Genomic DNA, 20,140 nt, shown 5'->3' on the forward strand with positions numbered 1-20,140 from the left:
CTGCTGGGAATGCTTCAGCATGAGTGAGCAGCCAAGTCTACTGCTCACAAGGAATGAGATTATCATCTCCACCACATGCAATGCACTTTTCTAAAAGCCAGAACATTACTGCATATTTGCAGTGTTTCCCCCACCCCAAGATTCATGACAAGTTTACACACAAGTCTAATTTTGGAGAGTTGTTTCTAATACTGTTAGTAAAATGCCTTTTTCCTCCCCCCCTCTATTTTTAGGAAAGAAGATACAGTCATGTAGCCCCTCCTCCTAGTATCTTAAGCTTCAACTAGATAAGGGTCTGTCTGGCAGGGGCTAGAAAGACAAAAGAAGCAGCAGCTTTTCTTGGTTACCTCGATCTCCAAGAGAACTAAAGGATCTCTCATTCTGGAGCAGGACCTGTTTCAGCTCCTCGAGTTCTGCGTGTTCTTTTGCATACATGCGTTTCAGGTTTTCCACGTGTTGAATCATTACTTCCACAGCCTTGCTGACACGGCTCTCCTAACAGAGCGAGTGCAACAGCAGTAGGAAAAAGCAGCGGCTCTTTGAGCAACTGCATCGTGTGCAGAGTTTAAGACACCCCCCTCCCCCCGCCTTCAACGTTCTCCTCTCATCTTGTATCACTGTGTTGCAGCATCCTCTCGTTTTTTCCACCCTTTCAAAGTTTCTCTACAACCCATCTCCCAACATGTGCCCAAGTTACACAGGTCTCATTTCTGCAGTGATTACTCCTATCCTAAAATAAATTAGTCTTCATTTTCTGAGCCCTTACGACTCCTCCTCATCTCTTTCTCTGATCTACAGTCTCAGCTGCCACCACGCATTTGGTAGTATTGCCAAGTCATATTTTCATGCTGTTCTTTGGTGTTATGCACAGTTACACATACATTTGAGCATGTCTTTGTAAATTTCCATAAGTTTAGCTTATTAGCTGCGCTTCCCATAAGGCACAGGGTTACCATTAGAGTATCAAGACTATTGTTACCACGTTGCATTCTTGTGCTCTCTACTGTATATATCCCTCTGATGCAGTTTTTTTCTGGATTTTTGTTTGTTAGGGTTTTTTTTTTTTTGCTTTAAAATCAAGACCATATTTCTGTTGTGTGTTTTTGAACAGCGCTAGTGCAACATAGCTGCTCTCATGGTGCCTGGCATTCCTTATAGTAGCACAAACAGTGATCTGAGGGAACCAGGACTAAGCTGTACTGGTCAGTCTGCATTACCTACACGACATTTCCAAATCTAATTCTGGAACCATAAGCCTACCAAACAGCTGCTGCTATCCCTTTACAAAATACGTTTACATGGAAACAGTTACCTGATTAATAGCTCCCAACATCTCTGCTCTGCTGGCGACTCGGGCTGCATACTGACTAAGGAACTGCAAGCTTTTCTGCAGCTTCTTAATGATCTCCTGTGCTTGGTTATCTTCTTCACACAAAGGAACTAAAGACTAAAAGACATATTGGTAAGAAAAACAGTGTGAGCTATTAGTAGAGACAGAAGGGTGAACCCAACTGATGACACTGAGGAGTTGTGTTCGGGCCCAGACAGTCACAAGATCAGCACCCCATATCCTCAGTCAGTGTAACTTGGATACAGACCTCCACTGGGCAGAGACCTCCGCTTACCCAGCATAAAACCAGGTGCAGCGGGGGTTCTTGCCCAACGCCTGCGCAACAGGAAGTTCCCCCACTGCCTGAGCACAAAATACGCCCAGATGAAGGCTACCCCTCAAACGCAAAGTCTGTCATATTTCAAGGGCATCACTTCAGAACTTCATTCAGATTTGCTCATAATGTATTACATACACAAATCTTAAGAGCAGTCGTGTTAGGAGAGGCACTTTCACAACCGTCCATCCCATCCACCCCACCAGCTGTGGCCAATACTAACCTCTAGCATCTTCAGAGCATTTGTGATCTCCTTTTTCAAATTTTCTTCAGCCAAGTCTCGGGACCTTTCTTCAAGCCTCACTCTCTTGTCCAAGGTAAACAAGTCACATTTAAAACCTAAAGACAACCTCAGAAATTCAGCCTGTTGTGGGAGAGAAAAAGGTTTCAGAGTAATTCAGGTGATGCAGAAGCTTTTAGAGTAGATTTGGGTACCTGCATGACATTTGGGACTATACCTCATGAACAAAGTCATAGGAGAGGTACAGAAGAGAAAGCCAACAACCTGCTTCCACAAGGCCAGTCTCCCTACCTGTAGTGACTGGGGAAATAATCTGCAGCCAGAATAGGTGATATCCTGGCAGCAGCACACAGTGTGCCATCTGTGTCTTTTGACAAAACTGTCTTAAATCAGCACATTCCGCCTGGCAGGAGGTCACAGCTATGCTCCTTCAAGCTTGCAAGCAAATGTTTCAGTAGTGACAAATCTTTTGTTCAGTTTTACACAGATTTCCACCTTTCCCCATGCTATCTCTTCCAAAATTTCCGTTGGGCTTGGAAAGACAAATTTCAGAAGCCAACTTATAGAAATACATCCAGTTTAAGGTACTCAGCATCATTCTTTTACGTAGGACAAGATATCAATCAGGGCTTATCTACAAGATCTTTCTGTTGTCAGAGATACTTAAGGATACAAAGACAGTCAAGACTTACCTCCACTTCTTTCTCATTAGGGGAGTCACTGTAGGATAAGAAGAAGAAATCATGTAACAGACTGCAGCTTTAAACTCATACCTGCAGGTGATCATCGAAAGTCAAAACACTTACGGCTCATTTTGCTTTGTTTTATCTCCTTTAATGCCACCTGCAGTGGGTGAACTCCCTGAGAAGAGAGAAAAGGAAGTTCTCAGACAAAAGTGAAAAAACAGAGTGCCGAAAACAGTTTGTGAAAGTCTTTTAAACTTCCACAGAAGCCACGGCTAAAGCTCTTGCCAATAAAATCAACTTGTGTAGCTCAGAGTATATTAGGGGTAGAGCGTCAGTAAGACAGCACAGCACTATCACTCGTCCAAAGCCCCAAAAGTCAGTTGTTTAGTTGGCTTCAAGTGGCATCTAATTACTACAGGAATGGTTAATTATAAGTTTTGGCTTAAGTCCCTAGCACACAGGTTCAGGGTGTTATGTGACTTACTACATCACTAGCTTTCAGTGAATTCCAAAGGCAAAAGTGAGGTGACTAGAAGAGTGGAGATATCTGAGCACAATTCAGTAAAAACATCATCCTGTTTATCTATATCATATTACTCCAAGCTCTAGCTAGCATAGAAGATGCTGCTTTACAAATCTTTGGAGAGAGCAGGCATGCCAGAACTGTTTCAAATATCCCAGCTCCTTTGTGGGTCCTAAGAAATTTTCCCTCCTGTCTAGAGGAAGATGGAGCCTGTTAGATCAGTATCTGTAGAAATCAGAGAAGCAGATTTTGCACGGTAATATTTTCCTTCTCTCCACTGCTAATCCATTTTGATCTTTAACTGCAGCTACTGTTCCTTAAAACAAACCCTCCTCATAATAATTGGTGTGGGGCAGGCTGCTCTCTTTACACAGCTCTTGACCTAGGTGACCAAGGTATGCACTCCAGTAAATTACATGACACCAAGCTGGGTGGTGCAGTTGTTATGCCAGAGGGACAGGGATGCCATCCAGAAGGACCTGGACAAGCTGGAGAAGTGGGCCCAAGTGAACCTCGAGGTTCAATAAGGCCAAGTGCAGGGTCCTGCACCTGGGCCAGGGCAACTGCCATTATCAATACAGGCTGGGAGAAGACATGATAGAGAGCTGCCCTGTGGAAGAAGACTTGGGGGCACTAGGGGATGAAAGTGGATGAAAGTAAGACAGTGGATGAAAAGCTGGGCATGAGCCACCAGTGTGCAATTGCAGCCCAGAAGGCCAATTGCATCCTGGGCTGCATCAAAAGAAGGGAGTACTGTGTCCAGCTCTGGAGCCCCCAGCACAAGAAGGACGTGGACCTGTTGGAGCATGTCCAGAGGAGGGCCACGAAAATGATCAGGGGGCTGGAGCACCTCTCCTATGAGGACAGGCTGAGAGAGTTGTGTTTTTCAGCCTGGAGAAGAGAAGACTCTTGGGAGACCTTATAGTGGCCTTCCAGTACCTGAGGGGGGCCTACAGGAAAGCTGGGGAGGGACTGTTTACCAGGGCACGTAGCGATAGGACGAGGGGCAATAGTTTTAAACTAGAAACAGGTAGATTTAGACTGGATATTAGGAGGAAGTTCTCTACCATAAGGGTGGTAAAGCACTAGAGCAGTTTGCCCAGAGAGGTAGTGAAGGCCCCATCCCTGGTGACATTCAAGATCAGGCTTGATGGGGCTCTGGGCAACCTGATCTAGTTAGAGATGTCCCTGCTTAATGTAGGGGGGTTGGACTAGACGACCTTTAGAGATCCCTTCCAACCCAACACTTTCTATGATTCTTACCTTTCCTACTTGGAACCACAGCTGGCACTTCCTCACTCTGCTCTTTCTTGTTTTTCTTTTCCTGGTCCACCTCCTAAAGGCGTATCAGAGAGCAGTTATAGCAAGGGAACAGCCACACCGCTGCTGGAGGGGCCTGTCCCCTCCTGCAGTATTTTTTTCTTGTCACTGCTTAGCCAAACCAGTTCTATGTTTCACTGTCACTAGGACTCTTACCGTATCTTGCTTTAAAGTGTTCTGAAATGCTGTTTTGTGTTCATCCATCACGGGGCAGAATTCCTTCTTGGTCAGATCCACTCCTGAGGATAAACATTCCCAAAATGAAATATAATGGTAAAACCAAAGCAAGACTCCAATGCCCGGTGTATTAGCCATGGACCAACAGGGCTAAAAAAAATTGCAGCAAATGCCAGGAGAGGGCGTTAAGAAGGAGAGGTAGCAGCGAACAATACTACAAAGACATAAAGGAGGAAGCGTGATGATAATTATGTTTGGCTTGGAAAAAATCCCAATAAGCAGCATTACACGTCTACAAGTGAGAATATTACTCCTGGTTGTAGTTGCTCTAGTTGAAGTTGCAAAAGTTACAGTAATATTCGCTTGGATAGATGAATTTTATTAATTTGCTACCACCATGGGTTCTTTGTTTGCTATTCAAGGAGAGTTTATAATTAATTTTTATTTGGAATTCTATAAGCACAGGAATATGTAAAAAATATCCCATGCACAAATTAACAGGAGAAGCGATGAATATTTTTTATTATCTTCTTTTGTGTTATGGAATATCAGATGAAGTCAAGAAATAGATGCTACTTCAGCTGCTGTTACAGAGGAGCTTGAGCACAACCAGGTCATGAAATGCATATAGTTGTGGCATTTCAGGTGTCCATAAGCTTCAAACCTCATCTGCCACTTGGGCTGTCCTTTGTGCCTAAAAACTCTCTTTCCCAGAAGACGAGTAGTGATGAACCGGTAAGTTCAGGAACAGATGATGCCAGTTCAAATGCAACACAGACTTTCAAGTACCTCAATTTAGAAAAGGTTTTAAATGGGCAAAAATAACCTCCAGAAGGACAGCTATTAAGATTTTAAAAGGAAAATATTTAAGAAACTGAAGAAAGTCCAAGAGTCACGGTAGTTTCTTGCGTAGCAGTCACCCTGGTAGCTGTTTATACCTTTTAGAACATCTAGAATTTTCCTTTTTTGGCTGTTTATGTAGTCATACACCCCCACAGAGATGCAAACCAAAGAAATGGCACAACAACAAGAAGCAGCTTCAAATTTGAAGTGCTTTCTCTTTTCATCCTTCACGTTAACCTCTGCTTAGTGCTCTTTTTTGTCCCTGATGATTTTTGCAGCAGCCCCTCTGTCTGACCTGGCTCCCAAGCACCTTTAGAAGACATTGTGTGGTACTAGCAAAAAAACACAAGTAGAGATTCATCAGTGCCTCCGTTCTAATACTAGAAACACTTTCTATTCAGAGATGTACAACAGGCAGCAGGATTCTCAGACTTTAAAGCTATTTGGACTATTTCTGATCTGTTTTGCATATCTGTTTCCTCCTTGCCAGAGGCACCTAGACCACATATGAAAATTAACAGTAGAGGCAAATTAGTAGAAAGAAAACACATTTAAGTGGGGGGACTGAATTAGATTTCAGGAAGATAGTACTAAAGAAAGAAACAAAACCTAATAAGAAACAATGACGAAACGTCTTATATTTAGGTAAAGGTTAAAAAATGGTTACAAACAAGCATGCACACATATCCTGTGCTGCTTATTTAGATCAGCTTTTTAAAAATAGCTTAAATAGACTGTGTACACACACACCAGTTTTGTTTTGCTTTTAGTTTTCAAGTGGAAGAAGCACCATCAGATCTGGCAAGAATAATTCTTCTGGGTGATGATGGCTACAGCAAAAGACAAAACCATACACAGAGGCCTCTATCCTCATCTCTCCTCTCGACTCATCCCAGCTTCTTGTGTGCTGAACATCAGTTTTGAAAGAGAGGAAAGTGTTATATAGTCTAGCTGTGTCACTAAACTTTTTAAAACCATGAAAACATTTTCTCTCCTCCCAAAATTGCCTGGGGTTTAGTACCCACACAATGCTTTGCCAGCTGAGCAAGCATCAAGATTTCACTAAGTTATTTCACATTTACTTCTTGCAGGCTACTGACCTCCTGCATGTGAGTGAAGCCTTGTTCCTACCCAGGGTTTCAGAAAGGGTTGAAAGGACTTGCAGGCAAAAGTGTGTTCAACAACAGAAAATCAGAGGTTATCACAGTTATTTCCCTTGCTCAGCTTCCTCAGGTCAAAGACATGCTGGAAGGAAGCCGTTTCCTCACTGAGTGGGTGCCAGTGTGCTGCAGCAGTTACTGTACCTGATACAGGACCAGCTGGATCCTTATCGTTGTTTTTCTCCACTGCTACAGAAGTTGGCACCTCTTCCTCTTTTTCACGTGAGCGCTTGGATGATCTTTTGTCCATAACAAGGCAACCTGTAATATCAGGCAACAGAAGACAGAGATATTACTGTTCAGTAAGCGCACAGACTTGAGCATATCTATTTCCAAGACTTTCAGTGCAAAAAGTTCACATATTTGTGCCCCAAATTAAGGGCTTACCTGTTACTGGTGCAGTGCTTTCCAAAGAGGATGCAAGAACCTCTTGGGGTGATGTTAAGTGATCACTGCCAAAACAAAATTCTTTCAGATATTCATCTGCATGATACAATCTTGACAAAAGCTTTTAAAAGTTGTACAAAACCTGACCTGGATGGGGTCAGACTGGCTGGTAGCGTTGGCTCTCCACAGTCAATCTTAATGGAAAGAGAGAAGCATTTAGTATCAGGGAAAGGATTGCTGTGCGGGTAGAAAATTTGTGTGTCAGTTTTAATAATTCCCCAGCTGTTCCCAAATTATTTCAGCAGCGAAGAACTAGATAAGAGCACGCAGATTCATCTGCTAGTCTAAAGCCACCCATGCATACAGTATGTAGCTGAGCATGTTATCATCCTTAGGAGTGACAACTACGTTTCTGCAGAAATCTTATCTCAGGAATATCATACTTAGAGATGTATTTTTGTTCCCAACTTCATGTTTCACTTCTAACGCATGTTTTCAAATGACCAACGTACATGTTACCACAGCACTGTTCTGTCTTAATGCTATGCATCAAGATATATCCATTTTCAAGGTCTTGACCTCAAATCCTACAAGTGAAGCACACAGAGCTTCACTCGGCTATAGATGTCAGACTCATTTAGGTAAATGAAAGCATTGAAATGAACAGCTTGACCAAGCAGATAATCCAGAATGCAGAAGCCTTGCATGTTGTATTGTACACTTTAGTGTCTGTCTTCAAACGACCATTGTTATGTATAATATTGAAAACTATTACCTAACCCCTTCAGAAGGCTTCAGGCCTCCTCCTTTATGTGCAAACAGCAGAGAGGAATTCCACAGTTAAAAGGCGGGTGCGTAGTTTTGCTCATGTTCTTTTAGCTGCTAACAGTGCGGTTCTGGACCTGAGTCTTATCACATGACACCCTCTTAAGCCTTTTAATATGGCAAGGGAAATACTGAGTGGAAATACTGAGTGGGAAATATCCCTCTTCCTCATTTCACCCTGGGTAACTCCAGCTTGCTTGTTCAATTGATAGATTGGTCTCTTTATGGATGAAAATACAAGGCGAAACAGAAGTTTAAAGGGTTAAGTCAGTAATGACTCGTGATGAACTCCACCTACTGCTGAAGGCAAGAGCTGAATAGAAAGAAAAAAAAGTCAACCCCAAACCCAAACCTATCTCTAAGCAGAGAAGGTATGAGGCTAGCCACCTTTGGGTGTCCCAAGAGCACTGTTGAATTGGGACACACAGACACACAAGACAACAGAAAAAACACATCACCGAGTGATCACCTATGTTCTGGTACATTTCTTTCCCCCTTAGACATCCTCAGAGGACCCAGGAAACCCAGCAAAATAGAAAAGGAGGTGACCAAGGCCCCTCAATCATTTCCAAGAGCAACTGACTGCTCTCAGCACCAGTAAGTGCCTTCTCTCTCCTCTTTGCTCGCCCACCCATCAGAGCTCAACTGCACTCACAGAGCCTTGCCCCAGCCAGCCAGATGTCTCCCCTAATGCAAATCCAGGCTATTTTTGTTCTTATTTGAATTCTCTATTAAGCATAAGGAAGTACAGCATTGCGATTGCCTTGTTCAGGCCATTAGGAGCGTTGGGGAAGAAGGTGAAAACAAAGAGCACATTAGAGTGAAAACAAAAGAAATCTAAAGGGCTTTTAAACACACACACGCATACAGCCCACACCATCCAAACAGGCAACAAAAAAACCCCTTGTACCACCTGAACTGACTAAAGCGATACATTATTCTACATGCCCTTTCCCTCCCCAGGTAATCATGTGGTCAGTGGTTTCTCTTTCCAATGAAGGAAAAACCCTCGGTTCAGTTTCTAAAACCCAATACTGACTATTAGGATTGTGAGGTCCCATGGACTGCACAGGGTGCATGTAAAGAGAACCAAGAAGAAAACCCCATATTCTAGATTTCCTAACAAAATCTGTTTGCACACTGCATTAAAGATTGGGTTTTCTTCCTAATAAAAGGATTGTGTCAAAGAAGATCCCGCAGTATATTCTCAATCACTTTTTCCCCCCTCCATCCCTTCAATTAGCGTAATAATCCCAGTATCCTCTATCACAACAGGAGAATTCTGGCCACAGTCTCATATAATTCCTCCCAAACAAGCACTGACACCTGGTTTTAGACTGTGACATGACTTTCGTAAGTATAAAAAGCCCAAGCTTCACCCGGCTCTTGCAAGAGCTTCTTTAATAAATAACCCCTAAACGCCTACAGTGACAATGCTTTGGCAAAATAACTTGAGTTACTTACATGCTGAAGGGTTTGATCTGCTCAAACACATCTGCAACTACAGTGTAGTAAAAAAAAGTCTGGGGAGACTTTTCCTATTAAACAAGGATATTCAAATGTTGCTGCACATCATAGTTTTTAGAACAGATACTGGACTCAGCCTGTTTGCCTTTTCTCCAGGGCAAGCTTTAACATTTTCGTTTTCCTCCTCCAGAATATTCATGCAGAAAGTTTATATTAATTAAAAAAAAAAAAAAAAGGCAAAAATGGAAAACAACATTTCTGAGGTCAGCTAGAGTTAGAAAGCTCCAGAGCAATGAAGCACAGGCATCTCAAACAACTTTGCAAGGCTGTGACTTTCCAGAAGGACTGGATAAAGCAAAAGCTCTTGAGATTATCCTCTTCAAGGTAGTTTAAGGAGTAGCTGCACAAGCTTGGAGTTCCTTACCTGCTTCGCCCCAACCGAGCAGTGTGCTGAAACCACAGGCAGTCCCCATCACTCTTAACTTTTACCCTCACTGCACTTTCTGCCTTGATTTGCCACTACCACCAGACCACTACTGCACTTGCAGGTACCACATACCAGCTGAGGTAGGTCTGAGGTTGAGTGCTCATCAGTCTTGCAAAGGTTATTTCCAGATTCACAGAAACCACTGACCGATATTCTTCTGTCATCGCCACCAATGCCAATACTGGAGTTTGTAAAGCTAATTAGAAGCCTTGTGTACTAGGGCTGAGGTCTAGATTCAATAGTGAGTATTGTGGCACTGAGCACAGAGCACAACTAGGTGTGCTAAGCTGCAGCTCATCTTGCTGTTGCCATGAGAAAGCAGACTGACAGCGCAAGCTGTAGATGCAGGATTCTACGCAGCAGTGAAAGTGTATCGGAGCACATCACCTGAAGGCAAGTTTTCACACAGCAAAGACGTCGTTTTTCAGCTGTTACATGGTAGCAGTGGGAGAAGTGCAGAGAAAGGCACCATTCATAACTAAAACATCCTGTGGCTTCTTGCAGGTGGATAGAGAGAGAGAAATCACTCAGACTTCACTGGCAGAATGGAGTATTACTGCAGAAACAGTGCTGTCTCAAGTCTCGAAACCACATTTAAAATACCCCCCAGCTAAAAGCATGACCCAGAGGCACATGAACATGAAGACATTTGGGTCTACATGCCCAAATTGTAGAACTACAATACTCCAGAAGCATACCCAAATAGAAGGGACTACCCCCCACACAACAAGACGTCACAGCACCCTGCTGACAGATGTCAGCTCCCTTCACTTTGAAGCATTACTGATTTATAGCTGCTCAATCTGGATCTGGGTCACAGTAAGGCACTAAATGTTTGAACCCATTCAAAACCACATCTCTGTGACAGCACTCACCTCAGCAAGTGAAGAGTCCGTCATTGTAATGGAAACAGGAAGGTCTGCATCAGTATAGTTACCAGCAGAGCATATTTTCCACCTGGCAATACACGTTTTATTTGCATATTGCCCATTTTCCTTAAGCACATAACAACTGAATATCTGTGTAGTCAGACAGCTGGTCTCTTAGAGAAAGACAAATTCATCACTAACATCAATCCCTCCTCCCCCGAACAGCAAGAACCACCACCAGTCCTTCTCCCAACCTCCTCCACACCGCACAATTCTACAGAAAACCAGTGGCTTCAAGAGCTGCTGAGTCTTCTGCTGCAGACTGCCTGCCTCTGCATCTTCAGGAACATCCTTATCTTTTAAAATATTCACCGACAATAGTCAGCTAGATTTCATAATCTTAAGCAGTTCAATCTCTATTTTAAAGATCTAAGGAGGCAGCTTGATAAGTAAAGACTGCAGAATTCCTGCTCTAAATGCTGCAAACAAAAATGTGACTCCTCAAAGCTAATAGGATTTTGGCTCCTAAATGGGAGTGTCAGTTGTGAGTTAAGCAGTGAAAATACACACAAGAATGCTTACATCATGCCTTGGTTCTCCAGCATGAGATAGAAACACTGTCACTGTATTTGGCTGGCAGTCCCAACCATCAATTTCAGTAAAATTTTTATTATTACTTTTGTGAATAGAAGCAGTGTTACCCCAAAGCACCATTAGCTGGCCACCGAGCATTCAGTATTTCCTATAAGAGATGCCCTGCTGCTGAACTCAGAGTGAACTGGGGATACAACTTTCCCCTGGAACCTGCTAGATCCCATGGACTCTTCCGCCCTTCACCCCAAAGAGGTTGTTCTGCCATCTTACTTGCACCCTACTGACGTCACATCTGAAGTAGATGCGTGTCCCAGATCATAGCTTTCCAACGTGCAGCTACCAGAGCTCTGTCTGCAAGGCCAATCCCAGCTGTGCACAGGAGAGTTATTTGGGCATGAGGTTTCCAAGGTCAGAGCATCTGTTAAGAGATAAGCATGACGAGTGGTGGTCATTGGCAAAGCTGAATTTGGTCACGTGTCAATTTTTGACTAAGTGTAAAATAATCGAGAAGCAGACCAACCAAACACAGGTTTATAAGGCAGCTTCCATCTTGGTATGGAAGGGTTAGGTTATGGGGCCTTAACATATTTTGTAGATGGAGAGTCTGTGGCACCTGGGGATGGGGATTTTCCATCAGTCAGGTTATAGAAGCTTCCACATAGGACAGCTTTTTTGTAGTGAATTATTTTGTGTGGCAGATGGGACTGGGAAATAGATCTTTCTTGTATTAGTACTTGATCGGTGCAAGCCAAGAATACCTGCCTTATTTGTGGCTGGATTGTGATATTACAGCAAGTTGCAAGAACATTCCAAGCTGACCCACTGAAACAGTTCTTTGAGAACAGCAGAGTGCTCTTATAAGGAGCATGTGCAGTCAAGCAAGATCTTCTTCCATCTCCCTCACTATGACATAGAATTACATTTGAGCATTTTATGGTTTGTGTGAGAAGAGTCTCTATGCTGTACCAGATTACTCCTGGAAGAAACACTTTGCCTATAAAATCCCAAACGCCCTCTGCTGTTCTGTGGCCCTGCAATACATGTCTGTCAGTGGTTGCTTTTAATACTTATAAGGCCCGAGAGGTGCAGGGAAGTACAAACACCTCATTGAGAAATCAACAAATACAATTACATGAATCTCAGTAGCTATGTTACCTGTTCAAGTTTTTAAACCAGGACTGACCTCAGCTCAGTAGCAAAGTAGCAGGACATGGCTTGCTACCGCTATCTCAGCGTGCCAGTCAGAGTGAATGGGAAGAGCATAATTTGAGCCCTCTCGATCCAGACTAGCAAGCATCTTGTCAGGAATATATTTGGATGTACGATTTATACCAGTAGTTCCTTAAGCTTTTGGGGATTCCTGTTCGGCTGACAGCCAGACACCTTTTCAGGCCTCTCATTGCAAGTGTTATAAACGTGGTTCAGCCTCCTGGACTACATTCAGAAAAAGGCTAAAGCAAACGATAGATTTTTCCATGCTCTACCATCACGTTCAGCACCACTGTTACTGTTCTATCAATTCTTCCTATATTTCAGGAGAGAGACAGAAAAATGGCCACCACCACCAGGTCTTACCTAGCAGAAGTGTATTACGCCGGTATGAAACATCTGAGGGCAGTGCCCTGAGAAGGTCAGTGCAATAGGTGGGTCCTTCACTCCGCAATCGTTTAGAGCGGTGGAGCTGTTGATTGAAAAAATAGAAAGCGCTGCTGTTGTTCGATCACGCTGAATACATTAATGACACCAACTCCCCACACACACATGCAGTTACATCTACATAATGTAACAGTAACGGTTACACAAATACCTCATCTGTTGTTTTTTTTTGTCTAGAAAACCTTACGTTCTTAATGGACAGAACAGTTACAGGAAGAGGCAGAATAATTCAACTCTACATTTGCAACAGGCATGCTGGTTCAAGCTAGGTCTTGAACTAGTTACTACAAAAACAGGCAAGATGAGCAGGACAGGAGAACCAAAGGAAAAAAAAAATTAAAAAAAAAAAATCACCCACACAACCAACCCACCCCCGTGAAAAAAACCAAACAAATTAAAACCAAACAAAAAAACAACAATTAAAAAAACCCCTTTCAGCCAAGCCAAGTCAACCAGACAAACTGAGAACGGGAACATTCATCCAGTGTCCAGCACCTGCTACACAGGTCAGGTTTCCCTCAGCAGGAGCAGGAGGGCAGCTCCAGCTCAGCTGCCCGGAGACAAAGCATTGCCCTCCCCAACCCCTGCCCCTGAATGCAGACCACTTCCGTACTGTGTAGAGCTGAAGAGGTGTCACCTGAAGATGACTAGAGGGAACTTCTGAAGCCACGCTTACGCAGCTGCATTTGACCTAATGTTTCTTAAAGTGTTGAAAAATAGAAAAGAAACGGGGAGATGTAGCCCCATTTCAGCCTCTGATCCTTATTAAAATGCAATTTGTCAAACGCCTGTTTTTTTGTCACAGTGACTGTTCAGAGCAATAGGAACCTGGTTTTGCAATAAGCTTTTGAGTATACTTTTGTATATGTGTATACATGTGCATGCATATATATATAAACATGTATCAAATTATTTTTATTGAATATTTAACTTGGCGAAGTTTCTGACAAGGTCATAAAAAAAATAAGAACAAACAAAACGAGCGTCACATTTTAACAGGCTCAGCAAAGGTCATAGCAAGCGCGCTTACCTTCTCTTTCAGTGGCTCAGCTGATGTGGGCAGCAGACGGTAGTCAGATTCTAACTCTGCACAGCACTGTTGCGATAGAGAAATAGTTTAAGGCAGGCAGACGTAGAAGAAAAACAGTGTAGAAAGAGAGGAGGAACACTACTACTGATTACGAACAAACCAGAATTTAATCTTTCTAATTAAACTATTTTCAGCTATGAGGAAAACCAGGCAGTTGTTTCCCCTTGCTACTTTCAGCCTTTAATTCTGCAGACCTTTATGCACGAATACAAGTTTTATTCACATGCAGGTGGTCCATGGTTTTGATTCTGTTCCTCCGATGCCCCTGTTACAGCCTAGGATACATTTTAGGATCATCTGTTTGTCTTTATATATACCTTGTTATTCTATGTTAAATCCAGACTGTTCAGACCCAGAGCTATAGCGTTCCTTACTAGAGGTGGTTGGGGGAAAAAAAAAAAAAAAAAGTCTTCCCACAACATCTCCCCCTCCACCCCCTTCCAAACTTGAAGAAAGTATTTTTATTCAAAGCAAGGCACTCCAGAGTTATATAATTTCCAACATATTTCCACAAAGGAGCACAAAGGTAGTGTTTCTCTGCCTATGCCGCTATCTGGATATCGAAAGATATTTTATTACAAGATTTAACTTTAGTTTTCAAGACTGTCTGCAGAAGGAGGGGGCTGACTGGGGAGGCCAAATCACCCCAATGCATCAGGGAAAGCTTCCCTCAGCCCCGTTTGATACGATCACCAACAATTTTTCACAGAGAAGACCAACACCATACGTGTAAGTTCTAGCCCATTTTTTCCCCTGAAGGCAGAAGAATGAAAACAATAGTGTTCAGATCAGTGCAGACCGTTTACTGCCTCCGCAATTACGTGCATATTAGAAAAGAAGAAATCAGATGCTGCCACATCACTTGCGGTTCATCTCAGCTGTAGATGTCCTTCCACCAGAGCACCTCCTGTGTAAGCCTACCTTTTCTTCTCCCACCAAACAAGCATCATACCTGACACAGCAATTCACAGAGTCGCCTTTGAAGCAGTTCCCATCTCAGCTCATTAGCAGTTGCTATGAAGAGACATTTACAAGTCTTGCAGAGTTCCTTGTAATTTGATAACAAGTAGTCGGATGTTATAGCGTCTTTAAACCCGACTACTGCCTATCAAAAACCCATTGTACTTTGCTTTAGTCTAGTTATATCTACAACAGTTTTTCACAGGAAAGAGAATTTTAGAAGTGCATTTTTGTTTTGGGAGTTCCACCCCACTGAAAACACGGGACACTTTTTCTTCCCTGTGGTTACGTTTCCCCTTGCTATAAAGGGGAGGCAGAGCTTCCTCACATCGCCAGCGTTAAGGTGTCACAGTTCCCTAGGGAAATGAACAACTCCATTATGACCTATTTGGAGAGAAGCATTTGTCCTTCCAATTTGACATCCTGTACGGAAGTTTTAAAGTCGATGGGCTTTACATTATACTTAGAAACATCCTCTGTTCAAGTTCGGTAGTGCCAGAGCCTGCCTCTGGTGACTTCTAGCTTGATGTAAGTCTATCATAGCTTTTCTACTGCAGCTAATAATGGGGGTTGGGGGGAGGTGGTGGTGGTGAAAGGACATCTCATTAGCACTGTCACTTCAGTGCCCAAGCAAAAATGGAAGGCAGCTCTCAGCAGCTTGTTCAGCTTTTTTGCCAGATGAGGGCTGTAGCAATTAGTGGCAAGATTCAGATTAGACCTCTGAAACATAGAAGCAGCTGTGCCAGGCTTAGGTTGAGCAGTAGTTTCCTCGGCCAACAGGTTCCCTAATTTCTAATCTCTTACCTCACAGGTGGGAGGAAATAGAGGATTGGAGTGGGTATGTGGGTGGAGAAGAGACCACAGCCCTGCCCTTCGGTCAGAAGGGGCACTAGACCTGTCTGTCTTTCTGCAGGTACCAATGTAAAGTGTTGTCCTCCCCTACTCCCATCCCTGTTTGTCAGCCCTGTTCTTCATAACACTTTGCAACTTCTCTAACACATCTACCAGTTTATTTCTGTTTAACTACAGAAAGATTTCTCCAAACTACTTGAATTAATTTAAAGTGAGTCTCAGTCATTTTCAGGGTGACAGTGGTTTTTGGGAGGTCTCTCTGAGGTTTCTTAATATTTTTTTTTCTTTTTGGAGTCACAATTCCACCAATCTCTTCCACATGTCCAAGGTTCTCTCTTTTAATTTACTCTAGCTCTCTTTGAAGAGCTTTGTCTATTGAGAGCTGGAAAATGACACACTATTTCCATTGTTATGCCTCTTGCTAAAAAAAAAAACCACCCCACTGTTTGAAGGAAGCAGTACTCATGAAAGCAACATGAGTGCACACACTTGAACAGTGCCAAAATATTGGTCAGAAGTCAGCAAACAGTCTGGAGCTGTTTCTGCCACATCAGTGCTTAACAGTTGTGTCTTAGAACTAAGATGTAGGGACCCATGTAAATTTACCTACAAGACAAAATTAAAGTTGTTTACAATGCACATATATGTTGAGCATCAGTCACATTGCCCTGGGAAATGCATGCCTGAAGCCAAACATTCAGTGGGTTTAAAGTCACTAAATTTTTTTTTTCCTGTGAGTGATCTGCACTCCAGAATTTGGAAAGAAAGAGCCACATGTGCTGGAACCAAACCACTGCATTCCTTAATTGCCGAAGCTTTTTGAGGTGTTGACATTAGCAAGTGAGCAAGAGGTAGTACGAAGTTTCCATGGTTCCGTAGCAAAAGTTGCACGTGTATGATGCAACGACACGATTGCTTTCTACTGAAGAGAACAGCCTAATGCTGTGCAGTTATTAAAAACCACAAAGCAAATACAAGCAGCAAGCAGAACGCAGAACATAAAACTCGGGTCTATTTGGCACAGAAAGCTTAAGAAAGAGGGATGACTTTGTTAGGAATAAGGTGGGCTATTCAGGGGTGGGAACAGCACCGTCGGTAAAGGAGTGCCAGTGCCACCCATGGAGTTACTAGCCCTTCCTCCTAGGACTGGAGATTTTGCCAGGAGGTTCTGCAGCTTTGTTCCAGCCTAACACCCACTCTTTGGGATCCCACCTCGTTCTCAGCCCAGATGCTATGGTTGTAGATCTCTCAGTAGAGAAAGAAAAATAGAAAGAAAGAAGGAGAAAAAAAAAAAAAAAAAGACAAAGCATTTTACCGGACGACCTGCAGATCAGTCCTATTCCCTCTTGCCATAACTAAACCATAAAGCATTCGCCCATGCAAGAGTGCATGCTGGCCCACTGCCATGCGTTACTCACTTTTCTGGTCTTCCACTTTTTCTTGAAGCCACTGGCAAGTGCTTGTTAGAGCTGCATTCATATCCTTGAGATTTTGCTGCTCAGAAATGGCTTCCTCTAACTTGCATTTCAAGGATGCGGCTTCCTCACAAGCAGAGTGAAAGGCTTCAACTTGATCCTCCGCCTAAGCACAAAACAATACTTAAGAAAAAACAAGGGAATGAAAAAAGATAATAAAGCAGCCTAGCTAACACAAGGAGCCTCTACAGTTCATATAAATGAAACCAAACTGCATCTGTTCTTTCTCAGGAAGTGATAAAGCTCCCTCTGAACTTCTGCATTTTTACATTGGGGTGGACTGTGTATGGAAGCTATTTTTGGGTTTTTTTTCTTCCTCTTTTTTTTTTTTTTTTAAGCCACCACAAATATGCAATTCTGCCTCTTTCATCAGCAAACTGTTGTCACCACCCCCTCAAATTTGACTTCCTCTGCCGGTTCCACTTTTGCAATCAGGCACTCCATTCCGAACATGCGATTTCCTTTCCCAAGAGCAGCAATGCATCGTACGTAGCCTTTTGCATCTACTTGCCTGTTTCCTGCATAGAAGCAACTAGACCGCCCCTTACCTGTTTGCTGGCATCCTCAAGCTGCTTCGTAGCTTTTTGCAGCTCTAAACCAAGGGCTTCTGCCTGGCCAGCAGTTTCTTCGTGCAACTGTTTGACAGTTTCTAGCTCACGTTGCCTGCAGGGTGAGAGAACGCAAACCGCAATCCGTTACTGACATTTTAGAGCAGGCATGTGCCTGGGAGGCAGCGCACACCGGTTGTTGAGACATGCATCAAGAACCACATTCAGCTGTTACATATTGCAGCTCCTCAGGATCCAGCATCAGGGGCTTAGTTCTTGCTAAGCACAAGTGCTAGGAGGCAGACGGGGAGTTGTTAGAGCAGCTCCAAAATTAGGAAGGGTATGGAGATTTTCCCAGGTTTCTCCCCAGATGAACGGTGCAATGGCTGTGTGAGCCCCAGCCAGCTGGGTACCGTAGTGGAAACTTGTGGAATATCCAGAGAACTCTCAGGGAGCAAGAGGTTAGTGGGGTAAACTTTTGCAATTTGGTCAAAAGAATGCATTGTCTCATGGTTTGGGAGAAATAGTAATCAAATATGAAGTCAATCATTCTGGAAAAAGATACCCTGGAGCCATTACTGCAGATATACAGCTTCATCAGATTAATTTCCCGGTATTTCAGAGGGTATTTCACTTGACAGCAAGCAGATGCAATCAGAACCGGTTCTAAAGATGATGGCTTTTGAGTAACCCTTTCTTTTCCACTGCAGAAACCCTTTGCCCATTTCTTCTCCAACTCATTTCATTTTTTTTTCCTTGTTGCTACCACCATAAACAATTTTGATACAGAGAGGCAGCTTTAAGAAACCAAGCCATCAGTATTTTTATCAACTCTTTTCTGAGTGAAGGGAGAGCATGTGGGAGGTCTACATTAACAATGCTTAGTGGAAGAGAAGTCAGGCAGAAGTGCAGCATGATTGCTCCACGTTAGCTCTCAGGGATGTAGAGCCTTAGGAAGCTGCTCACAGCCCAAACCCAGGTAAAGTCAGGCGTGCAAAAATTTACGTTTAGTGTAGGATAGCAGAAAGCTGACACTATGAGTAGCCTGGGTTCTACAAAGACAACAAATTCAGATTGGCTGCTCTGGAAAAAAAACAAACACTTGACTAGCTACTTCCCTGAGTGTCTGAGGAGAGGAGGGCAGGTGGGCAGAGGTTTACACCTGCTGTCTTTTGCTGCCATATCTGTGACATCAAAACCCACACCCGGAACCACATACCAATAAACTAAAATTTAAAGTTACATTTTCATATTTAGTGAGATATCTCACTGAAGTTATACCCTTGAGAAACTGAGACAGTATATCGACTGGGACTAGCAGTTGTCTCCCAAAGCAGTAACACCTGCAGGCACATCTTCCACAGGTCTTCTGCTTCACACAAAGCCAGCAGTTTATTTAATGGTTGCACCTGCTAGATAGGCCGTGCCCTCTTACTTTGACTGCTCTGTCTGTGGTCTCCCTGGTGTTTTCAAATACATCTCCAAGATGGTATGTTATTTCATACACAAACCTTAACTCCCACATAGTGTAAACATTATGCCAAAGCCAGATCCACACTCCAAAACAGCAGATATACTTTTCTCTGTGAAAAAAAGTCTTCAGAATTCAGTAAACTTTGTTCCACAAGGCAAAAATCCCAACCCAAAAATGAAAAAAAAAAAACCAAACAACACAACAACCACTAAACAGATAAAAAACCAACAACATAAACCCAGACAGACATGCTTTGAAGTGGTACCTGGCAGAGAGCTCTTTCCTTAGGTGAAGTTGTTCTGTCTTTGTTCTCCTCAGGTTGCCTGCCATTCGAATAAAATCCTTGTCTAGGGATTCTCTGCATTTTTCTAAGAGATGAAGTTTCTGGATCCAAAGGTGTCTTTTTTCTTTTAGTTCTTGCTTGAGAACCTGTGAAGTTTTGAAACTGAGTTGCCGTGTGGTTGGATGAGGAGCAAAGCCAGAGTGTAAACCAGAGCCCCAATTCATATAATGAGAAATGATTTCCCTACTCTACCATTTAGTATCATCACCTACATCCAACACTATCAGCAATAAAGGTGAATGATCAACAATAATTTGTAATCTTCTCACACAGTGTCTGGTTGGGGGAGTGAGAGAAATGAGGAAAAATACATTTGAATTAGAAAGATATTATAAAGGAGAAATGGGTGTTTGTTTTGTACAAAACAGTGTTTTGTGCAGTCTAATAGGTTAACAAAGCTACCTAGACTTCAAACCTGTGCCTTCCAATTCCTGAATCTGATGGCATATGGGGACAGACAGGCTAGACTCCTACAAAGGGTTAGTACTTTAAGACT

At 43.0% G+C, this 20,140-nt stretch overlaps 1 protein-coding gene across 1 annotated transcript in view; it reads right to left on the reverse strand.

The window, feature by feature from the left end:
* The window catches only part of IRAG2 (inositol 1,4,5-triphosphate receptor associated 2), a 40,525-nt gene that overhangs the window by 4,089 nt on the left and 16,296 nt on the right, over positions 1 to 20,140 (reverse strand). Inside the window, exons 16-34 of the mRNA XM_086479053.1 lie at positions 19,567 to 19,730; positions 17,828 to 17,942; positions 17,223 to 17,385; positions 14,945 to 15,006; positions 13,933 to 13,998; positions 13,398 to 13,400; positions 12,822 to 12,927; positions 11,517 to 11,664; positions 10,659 to 10,740; positions 7,152 to 7,198; positions 7,005 to 7,069; positions 6,762 to 6,878; positions 4,594 to 4,676; positions 4,381 to 4,453; positions 2,715 to 2,769; positions 2,601 to 2,628; positions 1,891 to 2,031; positions 1,313 to 1,447; positions 348 to 495 (exon numbers count right to left, since the gene is read on the reverse strand). Of these exons, the coding sequence (XP_086335179.1) occupies positions 348 to 495; positions 1,313 to 1,447; positions 1,891 to 2,031; positions 2,601 to 2,628; positions 2,715 to 2,769; positions 4,381 to 4,453; positions 4,594 to 4,676; positions 6,762 to 6,878; positions 7,005 to 7,069; positions 7,152 to 7,198; positions 10,659 to 10,740; positions 11,517 to 11,664; positions 12,822 to 12,927; positions 13,398 to 13,400; positions 13,933 to 13,998; positions 14,945 to 15,006; positions 17,223 to 17,385; positions 17,828 to 17,942; positions 19,567 to 19,730 (1,801 nt within the window). The remainder of the gene's footprint in view (positions 1 to 347; positions 496 to 1,312; positions 1,448 to 1,890; positions 2,032 to 2,600; positions 2,629 to 2,714; positions 2,770 to 4,380; positions 4,454 to 4,593; positions 4,677 to 6,761; positions 6,879 to 7,004; positions 7,070 to 7,151; positions 7,199 to 10,658; positions 10,741 to 11,516; positions 11,665 to 12,821; positions 12,928 to 13,397; positions 13,401 to 13,932; positions 13,999 to 14,944; positions 15,007 to 17,222; positions 17,386 to 17,827; positions 17,943 to 19,566; positions 19,731 to 20,140) is intronic.

The sequence above is a fragment of the Leptosomus discolor genome, chromosome 1 (genome assembly GCF_034619465.1).
Source record: "Leptosomus discolor isolate bLepDis1 chromosome 1, bLepDis1.hap2, whole genome shotgun sequence".
Taxonomy (NCBI): domain Eukaryota; kingdom Metazoa; phylum Chordata; class Aves; order Leptosomiformes; family Leptosomidae; genus Leptosomus; species Leptosomus discolor.